This window comes from Centroberyx gerrardi, chromosome 18, assembly GCF_048128805.1.
Source record: "Centroberyx gerrardi isolate f3 chromosome 18, fCenGer3.hap1.cur.20231027, whole genome shotgun sequence".
Classification (NCBI taxonomy): domain Eukaryota; kingdom Metazoa; phylum Chordata; class Actinopteri; order Beryciformes; family Berycidae; genus Centroberyx; species Centroberyx gerrardi.
In genome coordinates, this window is record NC_136014.1 from 2,636,419 (window position 1) to 2,660,643 (window position 24,225).

At 44.1% G+C, this 24,225-nt stretch overlaps 2 protein-coding genes and 1 pseudogene across 3 annotated transcripts in view; 1 reads left to right on the top strand and 2 right to left on the bottom strand.

The window, feature by feature from the left end:
- gtf3c2 (general transcription factor IIIC, polypeptide 2, beta) overlaps positions 1-7,742 on the bottom strand; it is a 29,466-nt gene extending 21,724 nt beyond the window's left edge. Inside the window, exons 1-3 of the mRNA XM_078290062.1 lie at positions 7,607-7,742; positions 6,132-6,252; positions 221-797 (exon numbers count right to left, since the gene is read on the bottom strand). Of these exons, the coding sequence (XP_078146188.1) occupies positions 221-797; positions 6,132-6,234 (680 nt within the window). The 5' untranslated portion in view covers positions 6,235-6,252; positions 7,607-7,742. The remainder of the gene's footprint in view (positions 1-220; positions 798-6,131; positions 6,253-7,606) is intronic.
- cad (carbamoyl-phosphate synthetase 2, aspartate transcarbamylase, and dihydroorotase) overlaps positions 1-24,225 on the top strand; it is a 425,149-nt gene that overhangs the window by 254,993 nt on the left and 145,931 nt on the right. The window lies entirely within an intron of this gene.
- Positions 11,790-18,947, bottom strand: LOC139908462 (uncharacterized; annotated as a pseudogene).

Consider the following 24,225-nt stretch of genomic DNA (forward strand, 5'->3'; position numbering starts at 1 on the left):
CAGCTGCCAACAACCCTACTATTGCCTCCATCAAAAACATAGGGTAAGGTGAGTAGACTGAATCATTACTAGCAGCACTTTTGTGAATAACTTCTTTCTCTTTATCTCCATTTTCTCTAATAAGCTCTACAGGGCACATTGCTTGTTGAAACTAAGTATAAAATACAACCATGTTGTAAATGAATACAGAGAGTGTAGTGGCAGACTAGATGTGACCTACGCTTTAGCGGCACCTCTCCTGGGGCGGCCACCAGGTACGGTATCATCTTCAGGTTCAACGGGGGCTTGGTCCTCCTGAGATGCCGGAGCTTCAGCTGGTGCTACTTCCTCTATAGCCTGCTTCCTCGCATACTTTCTCTTTGGTGTCTCCTTTTCCTGCTGCTCAGTATCTGCGCCTCCTCCCTCTGCTGCTGAAAGGTCATCCTTGGCGGCGTGAGTTTTTTTGGCAGGAGTCTTTTTTGCTGGAGTCCTCTTGGCTCCCGGGGTCTTTTTAGTCATTTTCTGGGAGGTTTCTCCAACAGACTCATGGGGTGCTTTGTCGGTTGCTTCTTGGTCCCCATCGGCCTTTGGTTCCACAGCCTTCTTAGCTCTCCCTCTCTTCGCCGGAGTCATCCCAGAAGCTTCCCCCTCTTCAGAGCCCTTTTTCACTGGGGTCTTTCTAGGTCGTCTCTGCTGGGGACTTTGCACAGGAGATTTCTCACCAGTGTCGTAGTCAAAATATTTGGGATTTTTCTTCCGTTGTCGCCCCCGTGTGCTGGGGGTTAAATTTGACAACTGCTCGGACGGCCGATCTTGCCCTGCAAGAAGAGTGACATTATTATTCCACATCATTTGAGTTATATAAAAGGTTGAAATCAATTAAAACAATGTGCCAGATAATTTAGAGGTTAAACTCCCATCATAAGAACCACATGTGCCCAGCTATCCTGAGATCAAATTCCACCAATATCTTCTCTTTTGTCATCCCTTACAGGCTGTATCCTTTGAATAATTCTTGTCATCTTAATAAAGAAACCATATTTGTGGAACATAGTTGCACATGTCCACAAAAACCCCCCCAAAAAAACACTTCCATCAATCAGCTCTAAAGAATGCACTTTTGGATGAAATATATTTTCAAAACCTCATCTCCCTGGCATTTTAATTAAATAGTAACCCAACACATTTTAATGTAAAAAATGCTGTTTGATCACTGTAGCTGGTACAGTCAACCTTGAGCACCGATAGCTCACTTTATTAAATCAAGAAACTATGCTTTACTAAGCTTTTGTCTTTGTCCAAATGGCAAGATTTCTTCTCCTGTCAGGGATCCAGGTTTGATGGTTGATGGTTTAAAACCCAAGAAAGCACTTGTGGCTCCTGCATTATCCGCCGTCATGCTTAAGGCAATTGAAGACTATTGTGAAGCGGAAATCATCTCTACTTTGCTCCCACATCTGGATGTTCCTCTTCATATCATCATGGTGAACAACACGGATTGCACTGATGCAAAAGATGTGCACTTATAGTCTCCACAAGAATATTTCATCACTATATGAAAGAGGATGCGCATCTGAAGAGGGTTCAAAACTCCTTGGCAAGGCACTGAGGCACTCAGAGCTTAAAGGTCAGTTAGCAAACAACATAACATTAGGTGTTGTGAAGGTCAAGAAGACCATGCACCACCAGCTGGGTCAAACAAAATGTAAAGGTTTCCAATCACCATGCACCGCTATTGTCTTCTCACAGTGAGCCGAACGCATCTCCACTCCGAAACCTGATAAGAATTTATCCTCCTCTTCTAATGATGCCAGTACTTGCAACCCAGGAACCATTTACAGATCTTTCCCAGAGAGGCTAACAGTATATTTCCACTTCTCTCACAGAGAGATCCTGGCCCTTTTGGAACTCTTCCACTCTTCTCCCAGATATGGCGCCCCATCTCTTTTACATCCAAGGAGCCAGATTCCTCCTTCTCCTCCGATTCAGAAGTCCTACATCCTCCACCCAATTTAATCCAAAGATGTTATGTCCCTCCTCCACCCTATTTCTAGAGATGCCAGGTCTCTTCCCATACCTACATCCAGAGTTGTCCAATTCCTCTTCCAAATTTCCAAAAATATCAGGTCCCTCCCTCACACAAGTTCCAGAGTTTCCAGGTCCTTCCACCCAAGATCCAGACTTGCCCAGGTGCCTCCACCCAACTGTCAGACCAAACAGGGGTCTCTCTTCCCCTTCCTACTGAGAACTTCCAAAGACACCAGGTCCCTTGTATGATTCCTCTCCCAAACAGTCAGCACACTCTATTCACAGTGGAGAGCTCCTGTTAGCTAACCCCACCTCATCCCATTTCTCTGCAGGGCTACCGCATCTCTCATTGATGTACCCAAGATATGGAATCAATTATATTTCATCAAACTCAGTGTTTTGCAACACAGCTGTCCCTACAGATGTACCTTTGACTCCCGATGGTGAGATTTTTGCAGAGGTCGTAGCAAAAGAAGTGTTGCTAATTAAAGATGCAAACAAGTTGTCTAATAACCACAGCATCATACAAGTAAACAAATTGCATCAGCTGTTCCAAGAGATCCTGACAAAGCTCTCTCCTGGAACCATGAGTAGACCATCAAGCTTGAATACCAGTAGATCTAGGATTAAAGCAAATTTTTTGTAAATTTACGTTTTAACATGACCTCTGAACTGCTAAGTAGGCCTGTGCAGAGCCACAAGTGCCAGTTGTTCCTTTGGCTTCAACAGATCTCTAACAAAATGCTGAATTGGATTCCTGATCTTTTAAATAAAGATTTAATTCTCAATGCCCCACTTGGCGTTCGAAATGTTAGCCTACATCATTGAGCATTATGTTTTTCATCTGTAGTGATTTCATTTCTTCTCTCTTTCTTTGTTTTAATTTCCTTATTTTGACAGAGACATGGTTAAATTCCAGTGATTTTTATTCCCTAAATGAAGCCACTACATCTAAATTCCATTACTTTCAGAAACTATACTCACCGGTCGTGGTGGTGTGTAGGGCTGGGTATCGTTTGGAAATTTTCTATTCCGATACTATTTGCGGTACCTTGAATTCAATAGTGATACTACACGATACTTTTATGGATACATTATGTAAATGAAAACATTTCAATCTCTTTTATAAAGCCAGCTATTGAATTTTACAAATGAATGTATATAAAGTGTTTTCCTTAGGAAATGTACATTTATTATGCTATTACCAATTTTTTTTTTAATTTACCAACTAAAATAAATCAACCTGTTGTTGAAAGGGTACATGGACATAGTTGGCTTAAACAAACTGTAAAGATTTCCAGCCAGGGTACTGCACAGGGCTCACTCGGGAGAGGGTGGAGGAGGGTATACTGCCGTTGGTCAAGGACTTGTGTGGCTTTTGGCTTGAAATGTAGCCTAAATGATCAAAAAAGTCAGTCCGAGTCCAAATGTGCACTGAATTTGTTGTTTTGAAGTGAGTTGCAGTGGGTTATGTGTCTGGCATGTAGGCAATAGCCACATAGGTAAATGTATAGCACACACAGTTCCTTTTCTAGTCATAAGTATAGCTGAATGCAATAGCACTCATAGTGACTGGCTATGCAAAAAGGGACAATAAAACAGTTTTCTCCAGTGATATACACTCACCGAGCACTTTATTAGGAACACCATACTAATACTGGGTAGGTATCAGCTTTCAGCTCAGTGTCAACCGGCTACCAAAGTGACATCTGCCTCCAGGTTAGACGTGTTGCATTCTGAGATGCTTTTCTGCTCACCACAGTTGTAAAGAGGTTATCTGAGTTACTGTCGCCTTTCTGTCAGCTCCAACCAGTCTGGCCATTCTCCTCTGACCTCTCTCATCAACAAGGTGTTTCCGTCCTGCAGCTCACTGGATGTTTTTCGTTTTTCGCACCATTCTGTGTAAACTCTAGAGACTGAATCCCAGGAGATCAGCAGTTTCAGAAATACTCAAACCAGCCCGTCTGGCACCAACAACCATGCCACGGTCAAAGTCACTGAGATCACATTTTTTCCCCATTCTGATGTTTGATGTGAACATTAACTGAAGCTGCTGACCTGTATCTGCATGATCTTATGCATTGCACTGCTGCCACATGATTGGCTGATAGGATAATTGCATGAATAAGCAGGTGTACAGGTGTTCCTAATAAAGTGCTCGTGAGTGTATTTATCTATTGAAAAGTAAAGTATTGAAAGTGGCACCAAACATCCAACGTTTTTTGGTGCTACATTATATTGATTACGTCAATGCCCATGAAACAACCCTAGTGGTAAGGATGTCATTCATGGGAATAATTTTGAGTCAAACCCTGCATCATCTGTAAAATTCTCTTCTTGTGTATCTTCTCCTATTCTCTGTGCATTGTTATATTGACTTCCAAAACATAAGTTTATCTCTATTTTCTTCTATCTCTTAATTTAGAAAATGGATAGGTACGACATATTGAAATCACCAACTTTTTCAATGTCCACTCGTGTTGTCCAAATAATCCACTGAGTCAAATATTTTTTACATCTAATTGAATCTTATTATACAATCTAGAACAGGACTGGCTCAAACGTTCTCATAAACATGATCTTGATCCCTCACAGAGATTGAGGGCCTTTCCCACCTCTCATTAAGAAATGCCAAGATTTCCTTCCACTCTCCTCCTAGACATGTCAGGTCAGACATGTCAGATGCCTCCTCCCCTATTTCAGAGTTCCTAGTTCCAGAGATGCCAGGTCTTTCCCCTGACCTACTGTATATCCAGAGTTGTCCAATTTCTCCTCCACATTTCCAGAAATATCAAGTTCCTCCCTCACACCAGTTCCAGAGTCTCCATGTCCTTCCACCCCAGATCCAGAGTTGCCAGGTGCCTCCACCCAACTTTACTCAAACAGGGTTCCCTTCCCCTTCCTAATGAGAGTTTCCAAAGATGCCAGGTACCACGTTTGATTCCTATCCCAAGTCAGTCTGCACGCTCTATTCACAGAGGAGTTCCCACAAGCTAACCCCACTTCATCCCATTTCTCCCCAAGGCCGCTGCATCTCACATTGCTGTATCCCAGATGTGGAATCAATAATATTTCATCAAATTCAGTGCCTCCCAACCCAGCTGTCCCTACAGATGTCCCGTTGATTCCCCACAGTGAGATTTTTGCTTAGAGGTTGTGGCTAAAGGAGTGTTCCTAATTAAAGATGCAAACTGCATCTTCATGTTACATTGCTGAACAGTCTTATCTGGAGCAATTTCATTTCTTTAAAAAGTAAATTCCACCCTCTGATACTCTTACACTGTTGTATATCATCAGTATGTGATGTCCAATACATTCCAGGAGTTATTTTGTGAAGTGTTGTAATTCACCTTTTTATTGTATCCACTTTCCCTCAACCTGCTTTGTCTAATTCCACTTCAGTTAGTGATTTCCTACATTTCCCAGAATGACTTTCAACATCCCCCAGAGAACTTGTTGCATCCGGCCGTTGGTTTTAGGTGTCGGAGGAGAGAGCAATAATGATAGTGATAGCGATAGTGATAGTAAGGCAAGAGAGAAAGATTTTCCATTCGAGAAAAAGTGAGAGGTGTTGCGTCCTTGTGGCTCAGTGGTCTAAGGCGCATACCATGTGACTGCAACATCCTGGGTTCGAATCCAGCATGGTGCCTTTGTCACATGTCACCCCCCTCTCTCCCCAATCTTACCACTTTCTAATAAAAAAGCATTAAAAAAAAAATGCAACATGTCTTGTAACTGCATTGCATTCCGGTCTATTGAGGCTCCTGTTGGTGGAGAAATTGGTATCTTTTCCTCTTCTACCACCATCGATTTCTCCCTGTATGACTGTTGCATGTCTGTGCAAAATGATGATGTTTAATGTTGATGTTTTGGTTGAAAAAAATATTCTCCTATTAAACTCCATTGTCTGTCATCTACATTTGGCCACTTATCCATAGGAATAAGAAAAATACACCACCAAACGACGAAATGGATCCAGGAATACAAGGCCAATATCTGATTTTTTTAACAGAGTTTAAGTGTCATAGGGTGGATTTTTGTTTAGATGGTCAAACACTACTACTTCTTGTACTACTACTACTATTACTAATGCTATTACTACTACTACTCCTACAACATTGTACCTTGTCCTGAGTCAGTGGCATCCATAGGCTCTTGTTTTGTTTCTTGTGCAGTGTTTGCGTCATTAGATGCCTCCGCCTCCTTGTTTGTGAGAGCAACGTCCATCTTCCTCTGGCCTTCCTGCTGCTCAGACAACAACCACAACAATAGAACAGTTAGACATTTCATTCTCTACACCTTTTCTTTAACCATCTATCCTATTAACCATGTTTGTAAACCATAACTTCCCAAAATGTTCTACAAACACAAGATTTAAAGGTATTTACTGTTACATACATAAAGGTATATCATTAAGAATGTAATGAGTGTAAGTATAGAAGTTTTATCATGATACATCCATGTTTCCTCTTTTGGCCTGGACTTGCAGTGACATTAACTTATATCAACCACCAATACAGCTGGATAGCTAGATTATAGCTAGATAGATATTTTTCAACGGGTTTGCAGGGGTTACATCAGCAGTCAGACAGTGGAGTCAGTAGGGCTACATACAGTAGTCCTGATAAGATCCGTTCTCGTATGGAGAGAAAGTCACCCAAAACCTCATTCAATAATCTGGCAGTTTTATGTTACCTTGTTTATTGTCAAAGGTACATAACGTTACTTGATAGAACATGACTTAAGACAATTTATGAATTGTTAGTAGTCACTCTTCAATTCGGCATATATTCAATATACCAACCACCACGTATTTCAAGGAAATTTAAACTTTTGTAACTAGTCTGCCCATCTTCAACTTCCACCAAAAAACAGGGGCGGGCGGTAGCAAGCTATGTGCGACAATTCTAAAAGTTGCGATTTTATTGAAATTAAATGCTGCTTAGTGGATGATCTAAATGCCGAATTTACCAGAAAACCCTAAAGCTAAGCAGTGTACTTCTGCCGGTACGCAAGACCACATTAAAGTGCCACATTTTTCAATGGAGTTCAGCGTGTCATATGTGTCTTGGAGCATTTCGTAGGGCTGACACTTTGGGGACGGGGGTCGAACAAGAGACCTTCCGGTTACAGGACGACATGCAGGTGGCTAAGTTAGCAGACTACGTGGCTGGTGTTGACCCCACTGATAGGTGCTATCTGGAGTTAGCGTGCTTTTAAACTGCTCCCAATAGCGACATACGGACAGCAAGCCTACCAGCAAGACCTGGCAGGCTGTCATTGTAGCAATGCTATCTAGCTAACACCAAACAGCTAGCTAACCGGCTAAACAGGCTTCAGAGTCTATTGCTTTTAACACTGGGTAGGATAATTACAATAGGCTACTCTTCACATAGGCCTACAGGACAGGCTCTCTAACACGAGGACTACCAGACCCGGAGAAAAACTACCCCGGTTAAATAGTTGTCTTCATCCCCGGTGGCACAGACTGAAAAGCCTCGTATCGAACATGGCTGGAGCCTGACTGTCGAGATCGAATCCCAAGCTCTGCTACCGAGAATCAAACCATCAATTATTATGAGAGCTGCAGTTCACCTACCCAACAACATGTAAATCCAGCCGGTGTTCTGTCTCGAATAGCATAAAACAAAATTCATCCCAGTTGTTTTAACTCCTTCAGTTTCCTAAGCAGAAACTTGCTCTTGACCGCCATGTTACTGTCAAGGCATGGTGTTCCACACCGCTCCCTACCGGCACAAAGTGGAATAACCCACAGACAGATACTGCTTTATGTACCTTAGCAGCCGCAAAAAAACAACAACCGAAAAAACAACATTCACCCTGTTCTTTCAAAAGCCTTAGTTTTCTACCATGACTCCTTTGCTGCCTTCACGTGTCGACCGAAGTATCGTATTCACCATGTTCCCGCGTGTAGCCTAACCCAACAAAGTGGCGAATACAAATAGGAAACATTATAATGACATAATACAAGCAAATAGTAAACATGTTGTCCCCCACCAGTGATGTAGTTCCACCCTTGGGTCAGTCAGTGATTGCTGATGTACTTGAAATATGAGTGAAATTGTATAAGCATTTTCGTATGGGACAATGAAAGGACAGATTGACCATATATTTCTGTTGCCTACTCTCCTCAGAATTAGGCTTACAAGTTATATCTTGAAATGTAGTAACTGTAATTGTCCTGTTTTTACTCAATACAGTACAAAATATAAGAACTACAATACGCAATAAATACAATCCGTACATTACACAATGTACACTACAATACAATTTATAATACAATATACAATATAACATACAACATCAGGAGCGTGAGTGTTATGAATAATATAAATACTAAATGATAAGTGATATATGGTAGTATTGCACAGTAGGTAAGTGGTAATATGATGACGGCACAGTGGTAGTGCAGTGATGAGTGCAATAACAGTCCACAGTGTACAATAACTACAATAACACAATAAATACAGCAGCGTATCACATACATCAATCAAGTTTATTTTATAAAGCCCTTTTAACATCAAGATGTCACAAAGTGCTTGAACATAAACATAGGGATGAAATAACAGAATAATAAACAACAAAATAAACACAGACCCAGTCTTGATCCCCAAAGAGCACGCATTAGCACAGTACCAATCTCGGAACCCATCGTCTATCGGTCTGACGACGATTAGACTCTGGAGGCGACGGCCCCCAGATAAAGGTAGATAAAGTCGATGAGTCGAACGTTTCTCCACACAATACACAAACATCGATATTTTTTGTAGGTGTTTTAGGTCCAGACGACATTTCGGCTAATCTCTATAAACAGATATCTGCATATGAGACGTCGTCTCTCAACTCCAACTCCATTCTCGCGTCTCAAGTTGCTAATCGGACTGTAAACAATGACCGGCGCACGGAAGAGGAAGTCTTGGCCCGGATGTCCGCTGGCTACACCGGAAACCCCGAATGAATGAATGAATGAATGAATGAATGAATGAATGAATGAATTAATTAATTAATAAAAAAAATGGTATTTATTCATTGATTGATTGATTTTTTTTTACATATTTCTATAAATATTCCCACAATTATTTTACCACTTATTAATTAATTAATTTATTACTTTATTTGTTAATGCATTTATTTATTCATGCAATTATTATTTCATTCATTTATTGATTGATTTATTCCTTTATTTGTTATTGCATTTATTTATTTATTTATTTATTTATTCATTGATTTCTTAAAATGACAGTTCTGGTCCTCCATATAAAACACATATAGCGCGCAACTGCTACTACTTTAACATACATTCAGCTGTCAGATAAACAGTTCAATTGGGAAAGGTTAAACCCCTTGACAGAAGAAAAAGATACACTTAAAGTTGGTACAACAAATCTATTCCAACGAGCAGTAAAACTACAACTTTGATCAACAGGGATATGACAAAAAAACAAAACATTTCAAACATCAAAATGCATAATGAAATGTCCAATACTTGACATTTATAATACTCTTAGTCATTACTTTTATTACACTATACTTCCCTACAAAGGTAAACATCATGACTCAAATTTAGATTTAATTTTAACAAATATTAGACCCACATGCTCCTAAATGAAATATATCATCCCCTTCTGTACCAAGAATACTTTTGTCAGGACAGATGATAATGAAGATGAAGATAATGAAGTCATATTTCTCAGTTTCTGTCTGTCTTGCTCTCATGCAATTAGCTTTGTAGGGCAACAACCACATCCTGTATAAACAATTTCAGGGATCACAGTGGCACAGCGTCAATGCTACACTCTTTGGGGAGGTGCTGTGCATTCAGAAAACAAAACAGTGAGTCTGTATATGCACAACCACTAAAACCATCTTATGCATGTCTCCTGGTGATGGTAATAAGGTCAGTTTTGGTGTGCCTTTTAGTGTTTATTCACTACATAGTTAAAAACAACTGGCAAGTCAGGGTACATCATGTTGAACTCAGTTTCTGACCTAACCCTGTCCTCCTCAGAATGAAACGGGTCAGTCCCAAACAGACTGTCTGGTCAACTGAGTTCCCATTTCCCGTCTGTACAGATCTCAGCATCTGATGCTCCCAGTAGTAGGTTTTCAGAAATCTTTGTCTTGCATCCATCTTGGGTTAGAAGATTTGGAGTGCATTTACCTAAGAAAAACACACAAAAAATCTGTTCCTCCCTTCTTTCATTAAATGAATGCTTGCTAAAAGAACACTCAATGTGCCCACAGCTAGAGGCTGGCAAAAAACAATGATTAAAGCTCCACTGTCGTGGATTTTCCTTATTCACATTTGGTCATTAGAGTGCGTGGTTTGGGAGTGAGTCGACTGTGTGTGCATGAGTGTTTGTATGTGTGAATGGAGACACTGTGTGAGTGTGTGTGGGTAGAAGTGGAGGTTTGAGTGTGACAGTCACCATGTTTCCGCCAAGTATTTAAGGTAAATTAAGTACCATACAAGAAAAGCAGGAAACAAATAACAGGAAGCAAATATCATTTAACTGTTCAATACTACCTACCAATAATACCTACCTAACTAAAACTACCATGGAGTTCTGGCCACTTAGACACGATTTTTTGAAAATTAATTTGTTAACAGCGGCCAAACGGTTCATGTGATTGGGCGGGTTTACGGTTGGTTTGTGTATCTCAGTCCCCTGAAGCCGTCTACCAATTTTGGTGCAGCCTATTGGAAAAAAATGTTTTGCATAAAATAAAAAATGGCAGAAAATTAAAATTGCTGACATTGGTAGTCCCAATGGCAAAGTTGTACATCTAGGACGCATAGATTTGTGTACAAAGTTTGGCATCAACTGGACTTGCGGTATGAGAGTTACGTAACAAAACATAAATATGTGCGATCTAGCACCACCATCTGAAGTTTCTGAGCTGCAGACACTTTTAGTGGAGAAAAAGAAAGAAAAAAAGAAACAAAGAATTCCAGCAAATACAATAGGGTTCCAGCACTACGTGCTTCAACCCCTAAAAATAAGCCAATTTCTCCTTCCTGCAGTGTTCATGAGTGTTGACTGATACATGAGTGTTGAATACAGATGCACACACCTGGAATACTGTGCACATTCCATGCCTGCACAGCTCTCTGTAATCCAATCTGGCTCAACAGACATGTAAGATTGGACACACAGTATTTGTTCAATTCGTCCTCCATGTCCAGAGCTTCCAGGTCAACCATCTGGACAAGAGCCGTCTCGAGGGGATAATTGACCCGCTTGTTGACCTCTGGCCAAATTCTCTCCACTGCATGGTTCTGTTAAAGATAAAAGATAAGTGGCCCTTTGTTGGTCCAGTGCCTAAAGCGTCCATGACATTCATCATAACTTGCTATATAACATGGTAATGCTAACAGTGGTGCTCTCAGCTTTTAGATACACTTAAGTGGTAACATCTCCAGTGGAGATGGTCGTGGAGACTTTAATAAAACTCACAGAATACATTTTGACACCAACAGCAGGTGAACCCCATTTATGGGCTGCAAAGCTAGAAAGAATGTCAGTTGACCTGACTTTAACAGATTCAGTTGGGTAATATATCCTCAAACCATGATTGCACAAGCACAAAGATCAAGCAGAAGAAACAGTAGCAGAAGATAAAGTAAAACATATATCATCTGATTGTTGTGCTGTGTGGAACGAAATGAGTGAAGAATTCTTCAATGGTGGGGATAATGATCTGGACCTGCATACTCATTCGCCCATTTGTTACATGAAATTATGCACTGAATCTTTTAGTCACTTCAATAGTGTAATCTCACCCTGGTGGATGTTGTCTAGGTAGGGCAGTCTTTGTCTGTTGTGCCAGTGCTCTGCCAAGATATCCTGCATAAATAGGGACAGGTAGAACTCTGTACCATGGTCAACCCTGACCTGGTCCCATACACCATGGGTAAGAACTGCACTTCTATGAAGCCAACAGACAGACAAAACACTTTTCGTACTTGACAGAGTATGTAGCTCATAGCACCACTGGAACAAAAAAACTTAATAAACAGCCACACCTGATGTAACTTTTAAGTTAAAAACTCTTAAAAGCTCTTAAAAACCAACTTTAAGTTGCCATAACTAACTGTGTGTTATATTGACATACAGACTTCACCAGTGTTTCAACTGACATGAGGAGGAGTAGATAATGACAAACATTTTCATTTTTGGATTAACTACACCTTTAACTAAACTGTTGAGGACTGATGGGTAGAAAACTTTATATGATGTGATGTGGAAAGTGGTATTATTTTAAAATCAATGTATGCCCCAGAATACAGGATGGGTAAGTGACAAAATTGTGCCACTATCCATAAATAAATAGGAATGAAGTCTTGATATAAAAATGTGAGGCTTTGAATTTCATGTTGTTTCCTGCCTTTTGTACTCGTTATCATAATTTATTTTGATATTTTCTCATTCCGACTATGGTCAAATGAAATTAAAACAGGTTGATGACTTGCAATGTATTACAGTATCGAATAGCAATGCCAAAGGTATTGCATAACATACAAAATCATAGAAATATTGTATTGCAGCCTTATCTGTTGGGAGCTCACCACTGAATGCTATACAATAACATTGTTTTTTTAGGCTCACCTATATACCTCCTCATATATGGTCAAATTATTCTTGATTGACATGGTGGAGTACGCAACTATTTTTTTACTAAATCCATCCAGGGCGATAACATGGGTAACGCCAAACATGACCAGCTTTTCATTCTGATCCATATGCAATTTTTGTCCTGTGTATTCTACATCATAAGGGATAGGGTTGAGGTTTCTTCTTGTGCCCTGAAAAGACACAAAGTGAAATTAGTAATAACGGATAACACTGACTTTTCACCAGCTAATGAGCCTAAAGCACTAACTACGAAGAGTCCTCAATGTCTCAAAAAATGATGGTTGTTGGTCACAGTGATATATACTTTAGTCTTTAAAATAAACCACTGTCAGCTGAACTTTCTCACCTATGTTGAGTCCTTTTTCCACATGTAATGGCAGGGTAAAGACTCCAGGGATGTTCTGGATGAAGTCATGAGACTAGACCGATCCTCCAAGATAGTCAAACATACAGCTCCCAGGCTCAGTACACTCACTGTGAAGGCTAGCTAAGGATGGATGGAAATGACTGAAGTAGAATGGCAAGCACTTATTGACACTGTAGGACACTTGTGAATAGTTTACAGTAATTTCACTGCAATGCCATTAATTTGAACTTGACAGATCACTTGCCTTTGCTTATTAACAACCCAGGTCACAATACAGTATCTCTTCTCTTATCTGTAATGCCTTATGCTCTTGTTCTGTCTTTCTGTTATACTGGTGCAATGTTTCAGAAAATAGTTTTAGGTAATGGGGAATAGGGATGGGGAAATTCATTGATTCAGTTACATTTTGCGTTTTTTGTTTTGTTTTGGCTATTTTTATAACGCCATGCTGACACAAGGGACACAGCCATTAAATTTACATTATATATATATAAATTGAAACCCTGAAATCCAGCCTTTTGAATGAGCGGACATATTCATTGTAAGCAATTTTACATGCTTACCTGGCATCGCTCCTGATGATTTGGTTCATGTAGCTGAGCAAGTAATCTTCCCACTCTACCCTCCACTGCATGGACTCCCTGGTGTGCAAGATACCCAGTCATGAGTTTTTGACCATATGTGGGTCCAGTCTTAGGGTGACCACATTTTCAAACCCCCAAACAGTGTACTGCACGTTCATGCACGCGCACATGTATGTGCTTATGCACGCACCATAGGCGTTTTCATCAGGATGGGGGACAATTATTTCAGCGCTTAGCACACCTAGTGACTGCACCTTTCAACACCATGGACAGCGCCTCAACAAACGAAAAATGATGTTTTGTCTCCAAAAATCCACCAAAACATATGAAAACTATATAATAACACTAGTAAACACAAAACACAAGGATTGCACTGGTGTAATATAACATATTTTTTGATTGTCAGATACCTTTCAGCTCTGGTTGTGTTTCACCTGATGGTAGGCAAAGGTCTCCTCCTGAGCTACCAGTTTCAGATCACTGTCACTGGCGTTTGCCCCGCTGAAGTAGGTCGCAACGGTGCTACTACTAGCTTGTAGCCACCGCTTATGTTTGGCCATCTTAATATGATCTTTGATGACGGCATTTCCACCGTGCGCAACCGAAAATGTACTCTTGCAGTGTGTGCAGAATGCAGCATTTTCGTTGCCGGCTACTTCACGAAGAAAAGAGTAAGCCTTCTGGAGGTCTTTAGAAAAGAGCCTTTACATGGGCATTTTAGTGTTTTACAGATATTTGTCGGGACTCGGGACACCCATCTTGAAAACGGGACAATCCCGGACAAACTGGGACGTCTGGTCACCGTATCCAGTCTGTCATTTAAGGAATAGCGTTAGACCACATGATATATAGACAATGGACAATGGCTTGTTCATTCTATCCTGCCCCAGAACCTCGAAGGGACGTAGTTTCCTTTGGTAACATATCACCAGGCTTCCACAATATTTTGATAACAATGCCATGGGAATGAGTATGAGTAGTTTTGTGTGGACAGTGCATAAATTAGAGTTAGTGTTCAACACAACTGCCACTAGCGTCTTGCTCCAAATGACTGTTCAAGAAACCTAGGGCTAAAAACAAAATATTTTTATGCAGTAGGCCTCTACTGCATAAAAATATAAAAAAGTAAACATGTTCACCTCATCGATGGCCTTGGCAATGGCCATCTCCAACTGTTCTTCAGAGACTTATTTTCTTGTCCCCTCTCTGCGCGAAACTGTTGTATATTTCGTTCAGAAGCCCCTCTGTGCAGCCTGATACTGGACAAATGTATTGAAATTTGCCTGTCTGTACATTCATCTTCATATAAAGCCTTTATAATTTCCTCAAAGTTCACCAGGCTTGCCATTGTTTTCCATGTATTGTGACTTCATACGGTAACTAAAAGTGCCAACCCAAAGACGACCTATGACCTCTCCATATTTTAAATTCATTGGTTGGCGCCAACTGGCCAAAACCACGGGTGAATTTTGAAGCCAATAAGGAAGTGGCGAAAGCTGCAATTCCTCTAATGTCCACTAGATGCCGGCTCCAAAAAGACTCCAAATCCCGCCCAACTCCATGCAAGTCAATGGGACCACAAACAAACTTCTCACTCAAAATATAAAGTCAATACATTTTTTCGACAAGATGTTATGGTCTCAGTATATCATTTTACTTCTTCTAATATGTGTCCATATGGCGATTTTCAAAATAATTGCGTCATTAATGGGATATAATGGTTATAAAACGGGGTTGTTTTCCGAGTGATTGACAGGCTGCCTGTCCAGTGATCGATAGGATCGCAGATCACGGACCAATAGCAGGCGGAGCTGCAGCTCTGCGGGAAACCCCTGGCTTCGCTCTGGCTGCTCCGGCTCCAAAAAATGTCAACATGGCGGCGCTGGTACACCCCAAGGAGGTTCTATCTATGGTTGGCGCCTGTGAGAATGACGTGCAGTTAAAACTAATCTGCACTAGCGGAAGAGCATTATTATTATTTATTTTTAATAAACAACATTTGCATGGGGTATACAATGACGAGAATATATATATGTATATATATATATATATATATATATATATATATATATATATATATATATTTATATGTAATAATAATAATAGTGCCGCACCCAGCCTCCCTGGTTCACCATATTCCTACCATGGTGCTGTGAGGGGGGGGGGGGGGCAGACAGAGAGACAGACAGACACACATCAAGCAACAGATGGACAGACAGGCAGAGGGAGAGTTGTGTTAACTGGATAACAAATACAAACATCTGGACACACTAACAGACGTATAGAGGCTCCACACACATCTGCAGCAGCTGAGTCTCCATGATGGAGGAACACTGTAGAATTGTGTGTTAGTTAATAAAGTGTAATCTGTAGCAAGCAGCTAGAAACAGAGAGCAGCTGGTGCAGCTTGTTGTGGTGTGGCTGTAGATCCATTCAGTAACGTTCTCAGTAAAGGTGAATAGTGTGATAAGGTGGATTTATTTCCAAATGTAGGTTACTATGACACAGTAAACTGTCTTGTCTTTCTCTACTCCAAAACACTCTGAGTTGTAGCTTGAGAAGAGTCAGCTCAGTTAACCTGAACAAACTGTTAGCTAGCTAACTAGCCAGCAAACACACTGATGTTAATGTGAACATGCTAACGCTAGCTGCTACTAGATACGTTAGCTAGTGTGCTAATCAGATGTGTTAACAAGAAGACAGTGATGGTTAGCTGACCAGATACTGTGGTTAGCTACCTAACAAGCTGACATTATCTAAACACTAAATCAATCAGATGAATCAGTGATGAAATGATCAGTTCAGTCAGAAACAGACAGAAATTAACCGTCTGTTCAATTCTGTTGAGACGACAGAAACACAATCAGCTGTTCACAGAGCTGAGGACCTCCAAGATGGCCGCCAGACGGTGTATTATGCGATGTGAAATCCCCCTATACCTGCACACACACCCACGCATACACACACACACACACACATAGAAAAGATAATAGACACACACAAATGAACACATATATATAACATTAGTTATGTATCATAACTCCAGATTCTATGAGTATAGGCGTAGCCCTTTAAGAGCTGTCGCTATTGGGTTTATCCCCTCGTGCATGCGCAGTCGTGAAGATTTTCTTTCCCGCTGCTGTACACTGTACAGTGGCGCCTTTTCTTTCCCGCCACTGCACTGTACAGTGGCCTCACTCAGGTCCTCATCCACAGGATATACACCATCTAGACCTGAGCTCTGCTCCCAAAAGCCAGTATTTTCTTCGGCTAATGTCGGTGGAGCAGGGGGCCTAAGTCTTAGAGGGCTACGCCTATACTCATAGAATCTGGAGTTATGGTAACATAACTAATATTCTATTTCGTATAGGCTTCGCCCTCTAAGAGCTGTTGCTATTGGGTTAAGGGCGAAGCTGATGTAGTCAGTGCCCACTGTGACACCAAGGACCACAAGCAGATAACATACACCAGTTCATAACTCCATAATACGAAGCGTAATAAGGCAGGGAGGCACCGGCTGTGCCATGGTTAACACCATATCAGCCTTGTGTGAAAAAAGGCGAGTCATAGTACACTCCCTCCACATAGCACTACCGCTGCAGAATGAGGGACGTTGATTACGTACCGTAATGAGCCCCCACGCAGCCCACTAATCCGTGATGATGAGATTAGAGGCGCACCGTTTGGCACGTGCGTAAAAGCGCCAGATCTGACAACGTGTCATCTGCCGACTAACACATTCAAAACCGAATGAGTCAGGGAGGACTCAGACACATCGCGCGGATAGAAACGGATGAAAGGGCACAGAGATACCCAAGATGCCGCTGTGCAGATGTCTGCCACCGCCATCCCTCTAAGGAGGGCCGTGGAGGAGGATAAGGCTCTCGTGGAGTGCGCCCGGACGCCCTGCGGAGGCTCGACTCCACTGCACTGTAGGCTTGTGTGATGGCATCACACAGCCAGTGAGACAGACACTGTTTTGACAGAGCCGAGCCTTGTGAATGCCCTCTGTAATGAACGAACACCTGCTGTGTCTGGCTGATGTTTGCTGTGCTTAAAACATACTGAGACAAAGCGCGTACTAAGCAGAGTCGGTGAGACGCTTCCTCTGCCTCATTTCTGTGAGGCGGGGGGAAGAAGAACCCCTCGAGGGAATAATTTTCGACTGAAAGGAGTTTGTTAGGACTTTAGGTGTGAATGAGGGATTTGGCTGTAAAGTTGCTGCGCTCCCGTCCTCTCTAATAGAAAGGCAGGACGGCGAGACCGACAGCGCGCATAGGTCACTCACTCTCTTAGCCGACGTCAGGGCTAGGAGGAGCGCTGTTTTCAGGGATAGCATCTTGAGAGAGATTTGGGCTATTGGCTCGAAAAAGGGACCCCCCAGAGCGCGCAACACCAGAGGTAAATCCCACTGTGGCGCTAGAGAGCGCACAACAGGTTCTGTCGTCTGACTCCCTTTAAAAAGCGCTTCACCAAGGGATGCGCGAAAACCGATCTCTCTGAAATGGCTGCAGCATACGCTTTGATTGTAGATGGAGCCAAATCGTTATCTATCAACTTCTGAAGGTAGGTTAACACGAGAGGCAGAGGACACGAAGTGGAATCTGAGCCTCTCTCCACACACCAGCGCTGAAAAGCAGACCACCTACCCGCGTAACACACTTTAGTAGAAGGGGCTCTTGCGCCCTGGACAGTGCGCACCACCGCAGGGGGCAGACCTAACCTTTCCAAGCGCTCTTGTTCAGCAGCCAGGCCCACAGCTGCAGGCCTATTACTGGAAGGTGGAGGATCACACCGTCCAGCTGTGACAGTGCGTCTCTGCGCCATGGGAGCTGCCACGGTTTCCCCGCCAGCAGCTGCACCATGGTCGGGAACCAAGACGCGCTCGTGCGTTCTGGTGCCACCAGAATAACCGCTGAATGCGCGCGAAGAGGCGAGGAATCAGGGGAACTGGGGGAAAAACGCATAAAGGAGAGCTCTGGTCCACGGCCGGTGAGAGAAGGCATCCACTCCCAGTGGAGGGTCGTCTCATGCGTTCATGGAAAACCACAGTGCGCATTGCGCATTCTCTTGTGAGGCAAACAGATCCACCTTCGCCTTCCTGAACCTGTCCCACAACATCTGAACGAGTGTGGGACTCAGTTTCCACTCGTTGTGGGAGGGCCCCCCGCGAGACATCAAGTCCGCAGCGCGGTTCTGTACCTGGTGGATGTACACCGCTCTGATGGAGAGCAGGTGTCTGTGTGACCACAGCAAGAGGCTCCTGGCTATCTCCAGCAGCCGGGCTGAGCGCACGCCGCCCTGATGGTTGATGTACGCCGCTGCTGTCATGTTGTCTGTCCTCACTACGACATGCCTGTTAGTCAGCATCAGAGCAAAGTGCTTTAGCACTTTGAGTACTGTGGACAGCTCCAGACAGTTTATGTGGATTCTACCATTTTCCCCCCACAACTTGAGACTCGCACATCCCTCCCCAGCCGAAGCGAGGCGCGTCCCTGTACACCGATATGTGTGACGTTGCTCTCCTGAGGGGAAACCCCTGTCGACAGGACTTGAGGGGTTTTCCAGTACGCCAGGTCTGACTGCAGTGAGAGAGGGATGGTCAGCATGCGTCTTTTGTGCCGTATTGGGTCGAGATCAAGGGCGTAGAATTGGGTAGGGACGGTAGGGACGTGTCCCTACCAATATCAAGCAACTCTGAAATGTCCCTAGCAATTATTTTGATTGACAATAAACGTTGTTTTGTCCGTCAGTGTCTAGTCAATGTTAACAGATAGCGTTCTCTACTACGAGTCCCGCTGCATTGGTGTAGTGCATTGGTGTCCCGTGTCGGCATAGCAACGGATGCTGTAACGAAACTTTAGTATAACAGCTGTTTTAGAATGTTATTGCGTCACCCGGATAAAAATTGGCGTGACACCGCCTCCCTAACCCCCCCAAAAAATCGCTGATTGGCTTTGCCATTTCTTGCTAACATATGAAATGCTGTGGGCTGTGTACAAGAAGAGCCAAAACTCCGCCTACCGGCGAGCATGCGAGTGAAGACTCCATCCTATTTTATATTAGTAACAGTTGTGTTTAGCCATTAAAGTTAGTTTATTTAAGTACCATGTCGCGTGCGTCTGTGACGGGTGACGACCGTAAGTAGCCTACATGTCACAAGTGAGATTGAACAATGCTGATGTGTGCCACACTGGACAACACTGATGTAAAACAAATATGCCAACAGTTCATTTCTGTTAATGACAGGCGTAGGCATGTATTTGGCTCCTTCAAATAGGAGCAAGGCAGTGGACACTCAGCTGTTTGTATGTAGGGTTTGGATATAGTTTACAATATCTTATCATTATTATTATTATTATTATTATTTTAAATGTAAATACAGATCGTTGGTTTGAATAGGCAACAGTACTACAGTACCTGCCTTAAAACAAAATGTGCTCTTCAAAGTCCCATTCAGCTGGCAAATTTGAGTAAAGGATTCATTAATGTGCTACACCCCTGTGTCTGTGTGTCTGTTAATGAGTGTATTGGCTACCATAACTATCTAGATCAGTGGTTCTCAACGTGGGGTCCGGGGACCACCAGCGGTCCTTGAGGGGGTTCCAGGGGGTCCCCAGCAAATTGATGAATTGTTAAACTTCAGCATTATTTAATTTACAAATAGTTAACACAATTACAGAATGTAGAAGAATGACTGTTTTGATCATAGTTTCACTGTTATCTCTCTACCTACAATGCAGACAGTCATGGGATTCTGGATCACAATCATATCTAACAATAAAAGTATTCTCAGATTTGGGGCCGAGAGACAAAATCTCATCAAATGGGGGTCCATGGCTCTAATGTGGACTAAACTAGGGGTCCTCGATATGAAAAAGGTTGAGAATCACTGATCTAGATGATATGAAATGGCGGTCAGAAGTCTATCATAAATGCAAAACGCCTCAGCTTCCAGTGGGGGTTACATCCCCTCCGGACCTCCCCCATTTGTGTCCCTACCAATGTCAAAATCAAACCTACGCCCTTGGTCGAGATGCAGGCAGCTGAACCATCTCTGAATTTTCCTCATGTGGAGGAGTCCCCAAGGGGACAACCACGTGACTTGCAGACATGCCCAGCAGACGCATCACAGATAGCGCCGTCACCACCTTGTGAGGCACGATGTGTGACAGCAGAGAGTTCAGCGCATCCAGCCAGGCTGGAGACAGCTTTGCTCTCATGGTGGTGGAGTTTATGTCCACACCCAGGTAATTAACGACTGGGTTGGGAGCGGAGAGCTCTTTTGCCAGTTTATGGCGAAACCCAGTGTTTGCAGATGCTGCACGAGTTCCACTATGTGGAGTGCAGCTTTCTCCTGGGAGGGGGCCATAAGGATTAGGTCGTCTAAGAACAAAAACCTGATCCCTTTCCTGCGCAATGGCTCCAGCGCCATTTCCATACACTTGGAGAAAGTGCGCGGAGCCAGAGAGTAACTGAATGGTAACCAGTTGTACTAGTATTGTATTCCCTGCTGGATGGAGAAACGCAGGGATTTCCTGTGCCTGGGAATGACAGGGATGTGGAAATACTCAGGTCGATGGATGTGAACCAATCGCCGGGACGCACGCATTCCAACACGTCTGATTGTCAACATGTGAAAAAAGGCCGCTTCATGATGTACCTGTTGAACAGAGACAGGTCCAAAATCGGCCTCATCCCGCCTGTTTTCTTTGGTGAGAAAATAGCGGGAATAAAACACCTCGTTCTCCTCTCCTGGAGGGACGGGGGAGATTGCTTCCTTCCCCAGAAGCTCAGCCAGTTCTGCCATCAGAGCTGTTATCTCTGATTGAGATGACATGGTCGTCCACCACGCCGGTGAACTGGAGCGTGTAGCCCCTTGAATTAACCTTGACATCCATATATTCATAGGTAACAGGTTTTGCCACGCTGAGCAGTGCTCTGTAAGCGGGCGCGTGCGCACGTCTGTGGAGCATCTGATGCCATGGTTTGTAGCCAGCTCGTCGCCCTCTCTGCCGCTGTGATCGTCACAGCCCATGGGAGGGCGGAATGAAAAGGGCTGGTGTTGGCTGGGGAGCTGGGAACGCATGACAGCGTCAGCGTTCAGCTCCGTGTGCTCGAAGACTGAGAGTCTGAAACAGGCCGTGCTGAGATATCACCACTAACTTGCCCCGATGGGTGGGAGGTGGTTGGTAATTCTTTACGGTCAGTAATGCACATTTTAAATGAGGAATTATTACTCGTTAAAATGTGAAGAAGTGACCGGGCAGCGCTGCTGCACTGTGTTGTGTGTGCGGCGGCGAGCCTCTGTGTGAAAGAAGCCGCAAAATGCTCAGTGGGAGCATAAGCGGACTGGCTGAAAGGAAACTGCTCTTTAGAGAAAAGTGGCTGGCCCTGAAGAGGGCCGTTGTGATTCCTTGGTTCAGCCATCGCCGCGCATGGGAGGCCGGAGGCGAAGGCTGGAGAGGCTCGGCAGCCAATGAATGGCCCGCCGGCATCTGAAGCCCCGCCTCCACACTCGCATAGCTGTCTGATGCCGCCGTGTGAGAAAGACTGTCCTCACACGTCCGCTTGTCTCTGAGGAGAGGCAACGATGACGTCAGTAGAACGGTCCAATGAGCAGGGGAGCGGAGTATTTTGAAAACTCGTCCACTCTCGCTCCACACTGGCCGTTCTGCCATCAACAAGTCTGCGTACTTGTGGACAAGTGAGGCAGGCCGGAGAAACGGCGTGCCGGTTTGTTGTTTATCCACTGTTCTTTCATGGAAAAAAGGGGTGGAGAGTTTGGAGCAACTCCGGCAACGTCGGATTTTAACGTTTAACGTTGCCGATACCAGCCTCCAACTCACGCCGACTCATGAGGCCGGAGAGCGGGGAGTGGTTACGCAACATATCAGTCGCCCACCACTCTGCTGTGTATTCCGTATGGAAGACAGGCAGAGCGGTAAAAGCCTTCTGGCTTTCTTCCTGTTGTCCCATGGAACAGCAGGGTGGGTTGGTGATACTGAGACCATCAGCCGTCCCATTCCGGCCCAGAGACCAGGGGGGAAGGGGGTTACCGCACCACCGAACCGATCGCTGCTCCGCCGCGCTTCCTGAGTGGGAAGAGAGCAGAGAGCAAAATGATGACTGCGACCGCCGCTCTGGCTGGTTTCCCTTGTGGGAGGAGGACAGAGAGCAATCAGCAGCCAGGGTGGCAAGCAAGGCCACAGCGGGGGACGTTTGGCTGGCGGCTCCTGGTCGTAAACGTCCCCGCCTAAGAGGCCGCGAGCAGGTCCTGGAAAAGCCCCTTGGCGGCCGGCATATGGCTGGCAGACTGAAGCGGAGAAGGAGAGAACCGCTGCAGCGGAGCCCCTGGCCGCGATGGGGACGGGGAAAGCCGCAGATGCGGAGTCCTGCCCTCGAAATCAGGCTCCAGGTCTCGCAACAGGGAGACGGGAGAACTGGGAGGAGAGCCCGAGATGGAGGGAGCCGAGCCGTCTGACTCGTGCCCGCCACCGGGGCCCTCCTCCGGGATTTGTGGGAAGTCACCGCTGAGGATCGGCTTGTCCAACTCGTCATCCGGAGAGACGCCGGTGCAGTCAGCCCAGCTTCTGTCACCGCTTTCCTCCACCCAGAGTGTCGTGAAGGCGTCCGCCCGCCGCTGCAGCTCCTCCACAGGCAGGCGTGCACAGAACTGACAGGCGGCCTGCGGAGTTAGCGCTAGCCCGGCGTGCTCAGCGCCGAGGCAACCTCGCAGCAGGGGTGAAGGTCTGACGGCAGGATGTAGCCGGTCTGACAGGTGGGACTCAAGCGGACAGCTCCAGAGCAGTGAGAGTTCTTCATTCTTACCTTTCTGTTCTTCACTTGTTGACTGCTTGACGCTGAAGAAAATTTGGGAGCAGAGCTCGGGTCCAGACGGTGTATATCCTGTGGATAAGGACCTGAGTGAGGCCACTGTACAGTGCAGTGGTGGGAAAGAAAAGGCGCCACTGTACAGGGTACAGTAGCGGGAAAGAAAATCTTCACGACTGCGCATGCGCGCGGGGATAAACCCAATAGCGATAGCTCTTAGAGGGCGAAGCCTATACGAAATAGAACTGATTAGATCCAAGTACTTTATTGCAATGTTTTGACCTGGAAATGTTGTGAATAAAGTACCGGTGGTTTGAATCCAGGGTGAGGAGATATCTGTCCTCACTGATGCTCCTTATAAACTCTGATATGAATTGATATTACAGTTGATACTCTCACTGCATGATGAGACAGTATGAATCTATCTATAACTCATCCTGTTTATATCAGTATGAATCATGTATCTGAGATGATGATGTTGTACTTTGGTTTGCATGCAGCTGGTTCTTGTTTTAAAGGTTGTGATGTGTGTTGAACACAGGGAGGCGTCAGAGCAGCTTGTTCTAATGAGAACAACGAGGCTCTTTAAAGGAATCCAGTCAGTTTTTGGTAAATGTTCCTGTTGGTCAACTTCCCCTTTAACTGATGACATCATAGACACCAAAATCATCCATGTGTCCCTGGTTAGTCCATGGGCCAGACCAGATATCGGTACCATCTGAGTGGGCAAAACCTTACCTATACTAAATTGTTTATAGGGTCAATATAAGTAAAT